Source organism: Myotis brandtii, unplaced genomic scaffold (assembly GCF_000412655.1).
Source record: "Myotis brandtii unplaced genomic scaffold, ASM41265v1 scaffold569, whole genome shotgun sequence".
Lineage (NCBI taxonomy): Eukaryota > Metazoa > Chordata > Mammalia > Chiroptera > Vespertilionidae > Myotis > Myotis brandtii.
Window position 1 is genome coordinate 1,937,372 of NW_005370127.1, and position 7,822 is coordinate 1,945,193.

A 7,822-nucleotide genomic window follows, 5' to 3' on the forward strand; every position below is an offset into this window, starting at 1 on the left:
GATAAAGGTAGTGACATGCAGAAAACGTTTTTTTCTTCTTCTCCTGCCTATTCATCTGAATCAGAATGCTCAAGTCCAAGTCCGGTTATTTTCTTAGATGAAGAAGGATATCAAAAAAGTTTAAAAGCAAAACTTGAGTTACCAAAAATTCCTGTAATGAAAGATGATATAGAGGACTCAGACTCAGAAGTAAGTGAATTTTTTGATAGTTTTGATCAGTTTGATGAACTAGAACAAACTTTAGAGACTTCTTGTCCATTTCTAAAAGACTCTGTAAAAGGGAAGACATCGCAAAAGAAAGGGCACAAACATGACAAATCTTCTGTAACCACTACTATGAATCCTCAAAAATTCAAGTTTGATTGTCCAGCTCTCCCAGCTAATGTTCGAAAGCCAACACCTCGTAAACCAGAATCCCCTTACAGCAACCTGTGTGATGCTCCAGATTCTCCTCGCCCAGTGAAGGCATCTGGGGAAGACAGTGGCTTGTTTAGCCCCATTCGGTCCTCTGCTTTTAGTCCTCTTGGAAGCTGTACACCTGCTGAATGTTTTTGCCAAACAGATATTGGTGGAGATAGGATTCATGAAGATCATGATTCTATTTATTACACCTATGAAGATTATGCCAATAGAATTACATGTGAAGTACTGGGCTCGGTCCTTCATACTCAACATACTAATGCAATATCAAACATTAATAGTGTTAAAAAGGGAGAAAATGAAACCATTGCTCTAAAGAGTGGAAACCTTGATCAAAATAAATCTAAAAATAAACCCTTAATGATTAGAGATAGCATTCAAAAATTTGCAGCAAAAGAACCGTGACCTCCTGGTTCATAGGTCAATGCTAAACTACTGAGCCACCCTGGCTGGGCCATTGTTATCTGGTTAGTTTTGCTATTTCTGTTCTTATTTTGTTAGTACTGTTTACCATATTAAGTGTTTGGAACATGCCTAGGGTCAAACTTGAGAGGAGTTAACTGGCAGAGTCACTGTATTCGTGTTTCTAACACATGTGACAGCATTCTATGTATTCTCAAGTATGGGGTAAAATTAAATTATTTTAGTAAAAGATATATTTGATTTTGAGAATGATTTGGGATGAATATGTTAACATAATTTAGAAGAGACATGTTACAAATAAATATTTTATGCTGAAAGTCTATTCCCATTGATTTAAATTTTAAAAAAATTCTGTTCAAGAATAAGCTGATCATTTTATTCTTTTGCTATAGGAGTAAACATTACTGCACTAAAGAGCCACTGTGATGCTGCTTCACAGACTACTGCTGGTCACCAGTTAGAAACCCATGATTTAAGGATTCTGGTTAGCTCTGGGCGGCAGAAGTCATTGACGAAACCTTCAACTTCCTTAATAAACATTCTGGGACATAAAGAACAACCTGTGAAAAGTTCAGTCACAACATCAATTTCTGAGCCTTGGATCCAAAGGAGTTTCTATAGGTCATCTAATGCTTCAGATAAAGGTAGTGACATGCAGAAAACGTTTTTTTCTTCTTCTCCTGCCTATTCATCTGAATCAGAATGCTCAAGTCCAAGTCCGGTTATTTTCTTAGATGAAGAAGGATATCAAAAAAGTTTAAAAGCAAAACTTGAGTTACCAAAAATTCCTGTAATGAAAGATGATATAGAGGACTCAGACTCAGAAGTAAGTGAATTTTTTGATAGTTTTGATCAGTTTGATGAACTAGAACAAACTTTAGAGACTTCTTGTCCATTTCTAAAAGACTCTGTAAAAGGGAAGACATCGCAAAAGAAAGGGCACAAACATGACAAATCTTCTGTAACCACTACTATGAATCCTCAAAAATTCAAGTTTGATTGTCCAGCTCTCCCAGCTAATGTTCGAAAGCCAACACCTCGTAAACCAGAATCCCCTTACAGCAACCTGTGTGATGCTCCAGATTCTCCTCGCCCAGTGAAGGCATCTGGGGAAGACAGTGGCTTGTTTAGCCCCATTCGGTCCTCTGCTTTTAGTCCTCTTGGAAGCTGTACACCTGCTGAATGTTTTTGCCAAACAGATATTGGTGGAGATAGGATTCATGAAGATCATGATTCTATTTATTACACCTATGAAGATTATGCCAATAGAATTACATGTGAAGTACTGGGCTCGGTCCTTCATACTCAACATACTAATGCAATATCAAACATTAATAGTGTTAAAAAGGGAGAAAATGAAACCATTGCTCTAAAGAGTGGAAACCTTGATCAAAATAAATCTAAAAATAAACCCTTAATGATTAGAGATAGCATTCAAAAATTTGCAGCAGATCTTGTGGAAAAAAGTTTTGGCAGTGCATTTAAAGACTTGCAGAAAGGAGTCTCTTCATGTACCAATGCATTGTGCCATTTAGCCGTCAAATTAACGTCATCCATTTTTCAGATGGCATTTAATGAACTGAGAAGGCAGCATGCATTTTCACTGAAAGAGCGTGCTATTAGTGGTCTGGCTAATTTTTTGGTGAGTGAAGCTTTATCAAATGCTTTAAAAGATTTACAGTATGTAAAGAAGCAGATATTTACAAACATAGTTGCTGGGTTTGCTGCAGATCTTGCTGAAGAGCTTATTTTTGAAGGTATCATGGAAGTGTGTCAGTTTTCATCTCCTCCAACACCTGCATCTCCAAAGTATTCATTTGACTATGAAGACAAAGTAGTGAAGTCATATGCAAAAGATTTGTCTGAATCTGTAATGCAGGAAGCATTCATTGAGCTATCACAAGTTGATGTGATCTTTACAACAAAGGCAGCAGTTAGTGTTTCTACAGATAACATAAAGTATGTGAGTGCAGAAAATATTGTGCCATGGACACAGACTTCCACATGTCCCATTTTTAATAGTCAAGCAATTGTGACAAAACCAATGCCAGAATATAAATACACTGTACAGCAGGCCTTATTTTGTACTTCTGGAATTGTTACTTCTATACCAGTGCCCCTGGCTGGAAGTGCCCTTCTCCCATATCACTTTTCATCTAATATATATCAGGCAAAGACTCATCTGTCATCTGGTGATAGTAATTTGAATGGTGATTCTACTGAAGCAGGTGTTTCCACAAAAAACGAAGAGGAAGTAGCTTGTCTCAGAAATATTTGTTTATCTTCAGAACACAGTCTAGGTAACCAGAATGATTTTAAACCAACTAATGATGATGTTGAAATGCAAAGCTCTTCAGAATTACCAAGTGATCCTGTGATTATTAGCAACTTTTCTACAGCACTGGTGCATTCTATAGTAAATGAAACTTTAGAGTCAGTGACATCATTCAAAGTTACAAAAACAGTTGATGAACACACAGATTGTTTAACTAAAACAGTAAAGGGAAAAAACCCTCCTTTCCACTATGATCAAGTGACCCTGCAACAGAATGAAGCTAGCAATAAGGACATGTTTGTTGATCGATTATATAAATCTGTTATTAAACATTCCGTAGAGAAAAGCAAATCAGTGATCTCCAATGTGGATAAAAATATGGTAAACAGGGAAGGCTTGCCTGTTGCTGAAGAAGAGTCACGGTTGATATGGGAAAAGTTTCCCAGATCTCTTGATGCTCAAGATCACTTAACTCACTGTTCACTTTTAGTGGGAAAGGATTGTGTTCCAGAATGTAAAGATTCTGTAGCTCATGGATTTTCTTTAGAGCCACTACCATGTTGTTCAACTATGGCAGGTCAGAAACCTGAGTTGAAGGAAGCTGCTAAGGACAAATCAGTGAAAAAGTATAATTTGAATAATATGGCACAGGTGCCCTTGTCTTTTGGGCAAGAAAATCCTTATCCCCATTCACATACTTTCTCATCTGCAGTACTTACATGTGTAGATGGTTTGCATGTGGAAGATAAACAGAAAATCAGAGATGGAAATGTAATACCTGATACTCCTCCATCAACTCCTCTAGTACCATCCCAGGCTAGTTCTGAATGGGATATCAAGAAGTTAACCAAAAAGCTTAAAGGGGAATTAGCAAAAGAATTTGCACCTGCTACACCACCTTCTACACCTCACTACTCATCTGTTGGTAGTTTGTCTGAAAATGAACAAAATACTATTGAAAAAGAGGAGTTCATGTTGAAACTCATGCGATCTCTTTCAGAAGAAGTTGAAAGTAGTGAAGGTGAAGAGCATCCAGAAGTGGATGTGAAGGCAGAGCACTCAGAGAAGAAAACTCAATTTGCTGAAGCATTAGCTTCACACATCGTTTCTCTTGCAACTGAAATGGCAGCTTCCCATTTAGATAATAAAATAATACAAGAACCCAAGATTAAAAGCCCTTGCTTAAATGTGCAGAGTCAAAGAAGTGTATCACCTACTTTGTTAAATCACACAGATGAAAATTTACAAGCATTATGCAATTTTGCAGGTGATATGGCAGCAGAAGTCATTACAGAAGCTGAGAAAATAGCAAAAGTCAGAAGTTGTATGCTTTGCAGGCAGAAGAAGAATAGTTATAGTGATGGTGACCAACCTCATAGATCAGAAGAAAAGTTGAATATAGAGACTGTAGCACATCCAAGAGAAGTTGACCCGTTTATTCTTTCATTACCACCAAGTTCTTGTATGTCAGGTCTGTCATATAAGTATCCCAGCTGTGAAAGTGTGACAGATGAATATGCAGGTCACATTATCCAAATACTAAAACAGGAAGGTGGTAATAGTGAGTTAATAATGGACCAGTATGCCAATAGACTTGCTTATCGATCTATCAAATCAGGATTGAAAGAAGCAGCTAAGGGAGCAACGATGAAGTGTAACTCAAAAATGTTTCCCTTGCAAAACTCACAGGTGAAAGCCAACAATGAACTCTTAATGTTCTTAAATAAACACCACCAAGAAGTAGATAAAAAAAGACAAAGTAAAAGAAATGAAGGTTACCTCTGTAAAAATCAAACTTGTGAATGGACAGGGAATACATACAGAAGTAAATGCTCTGAACTGTATAGTTTTTCAACCTCTCTTGCTCACAGCATAACCAGAGATGTTAAAAAAGAGCTTACAGTGTCTGCAATTGGCTTGCCAAAATCCTCAACAGATTCTTGCCTTTATGAAAAGTCTGGATGTGATGAAGATAATGAGTCTCACATTGAGCCAGAATTTCCTAAGTCTCTTCAACCTTCCCCACAAAATCACAGATTTTACCACAGTGCAGGCAGCTTAAATGGGTATGGATATGAAGTGAATGTTGTTCAAGCTATAGAACAGTATGCTAAAAAAGTAGCTGATGACACTTTAGAACTCAGTTTAGGATCTGCAGTTTTCCAAGTGTCTGAGACAGCAAAAGCAGCAGATAGGATCACTTATGCAGAAAAGTTGTCACCTCTTGTAAGTCAAGCTTGCAGATACTGTGATGAGAAAGAACTCCATGACTGCAATGGAAACTCACCTCAATATTCTTTCAGACAGGATTCACTTGCTCATAGTAAGCCAGGTTCTAATTCAAAATTTAGCAACATTTATCAGAAATCTAGAATTTTTCACCTTGATGTCCCTCAAATTCATGTTGATCTTGATAAGAAGACAGTGCTTGCTGAGAAGATAGTTGCTGAAGCTATTGAAAAAGCAGAGAGAGAGCTGAGCAATACCAGTTTGGCAGCTGATAGTGGAATTGGACAAGATGGTGTTAGCTTTGCTGAAAGCCTTACTACAGAAATAATGACCTCAGCCATCGTGAATGTTGAACATGCTGTTAGTAGGTAAGTTTCAAGTTTCTTTTGGGTCTATGATAAAATGAAAAGTTAAACTCCATCGTTCCTGGCCAGGTGGCTCAGTTGGAAAGGTTGTGGGTTTGATTCCCAGTCAGGGCACCCAGTTTGCAGGTTCCATCCCTAGTCAGGGCAAGTATAGGAGATAACTGATCGGTGTTTCTCTCTCACATCGATGTTTCTCTAAATTAAAAAAAAAATAAAGAAAACCATATCCTCATGTGATGATTAAAAAAAAAGTTAAACTTGATCATATATGTCTTAGATTCTGTTCAGAAAGGTAGGATTATTTTTTAACCCTAAATTAACAAGTTTTCTCTGTTACATTTATGTATTGTTTCATATCCTACATATTACTTTCATATACATTCTTCATTATCCCACAACAGCCTTTTGAGGGGAGGTATTAACCATTTACCCAACTAAAATATGAAGCTATTATGGTTTAAAACTATAGTGTGATTGTAGGAATGCCCAATATAATTCTGATTAGTATATTTTAAATACAAAATGAGAATAGCCCCAAAGTGGGGGCAGTTCAGGACCTATTCTAGGCACTGGGGAACAAAAGTAAGTAAAACAGGCAAAAATATGTGTTCACTTGGACTTCATGTTACAGTAAAGTAAGACAATAAATAAGTAAAATGTGAAAAAAAATAAGTAAAATATGTAGTACATGGTAATAAGCGCTTTGGAGGAAAACTAAAGCTGGTAGAGATGGTTGGCCAGAATGGCCATTTGAGCAAAGAGCCAAAGGTGAAGAGAGAATAAGTCACATGAGAATCAGTGGAAAGAGGGTTCCAGGCAAAGAGTTGGGACTGTGCATGTGGAGGAAATGGCAAAGAGGCTTGAGTGGCTGAAGTGAGTGAGCCAAGGGGAGTAGTAGGAGATAAGGTGTAGGTTATGAGAGATTGTCATACCAGGTAATATGTTATAAGTATTTGGCTTATTTTGGCTGGTGAGAAGCCACTAGAGCAGTGGTTCTCAACCTTCTGGCCCTTTAAATACAGTTCCTCATGTTGTGACCCAGCCATAAAATTATTTTCGTTGCTATTTCATAACTGTAATGTTGCTACTGTTATGAATCGTAATGTAAATATCTGATATGCAGGATGGTCTTAGACGACCCCTGTGAAAGGGTCGTTTGACCCCCAAAGGGGTCGCGACCCACAGGTTAAGAACCGCTGCACTAGAGGGTTTTGATCAGAAGACTAACATTTTCCCTCTTCATGTTTAAAAATATACTTTCAACTGCTATGTTGAGAATTAAATGTAGTTGGGCAGTTGCAATAATTGAACAGTGAATGGCCTTCCTAGTGAAAAGTTAGAATAAAATTTGAGAACATTTCTTTATTAAAAAAAATGAGTAGGGTTAGGTTTATAATACACACTTAACATCAAAGAGATTTGGCTAGTTTGACTCTAATTTTAATTTACAGTACTAGAATTACTTGAACTACTTTTTTGGTTTTTAAAGCCAAAATAAAGTTTGTTTTGCTTTGTTGTGCAAATAAAAGTACTATCTTACAAAGCAGTTGGAAAACTTAGGAACTTGTGCTCTTTCATAGTGGTCCCAGTTGAAAATATGAACTGCTTTGAAGAGAATTTAAATGATGCACTTAGGATGGATGGGTGTTCGTGGGTACTCAGTTAACTCTGAAAGTAATAAGCTACCCTGCTAAGTCTCTTTGTTAGCAGACACAATGAAAGGGGGTTAGGTGGACCACTGGTCTGACTCTGAATATCATTTCTTGTTTTTGTTATCTTTATCATTTATAAGAATTATAGTCTTATCAGAGGCCCAGTGCACGAATTCATGCATGGGTGGGGTCAGGCCAGCCCAGCCCCAATCGGAATGGATCGGGAGGAGGAGACGGTGGGAGGTTGGCCGGCTGGCCCGCCCCGATAGGGGCCCGATCAGGGCTGGGCCGGCTGGGGGGAGGGGCTGCAGGCGATTGGCCAGTGAGTCCTGCCCCCCAATTGGGGTGGGGAGGATTGGGGGTGGGGGGTTGATCGGGGGTCAGCGGCTGGGGGAGGGACCGTGGGAGATTGGTCGGCCAGCCCCACCCCCTATTGGGGTAGGTGGGCAATCGGGCAG

The 7,822-nt window shown here is 38.4% G+C and overlaps 1 protein-coding gene across 1 annotated transcript in view; it reads left to right on the forward strand.

The window, feature by feature from the left end:
• Positions 1–7,822, forward strand: part of AKAP11 (A kinase (PRKA) anchor protein 11) — a 61,095-nt gene that overhangs the window by 32,851 nt on the left and 20,422 nt on the right. The window contains exon 7 of the mRNA XM_014549743.1: positions 1,236–5,715. Coding sequence (XP_014405229.1) covers positions 1,236–5,715 — 4,480 coding nt within the window. The remainder of the gene's footprint in view (positions 1–1,235; positions 5,716–7,822) is intronic.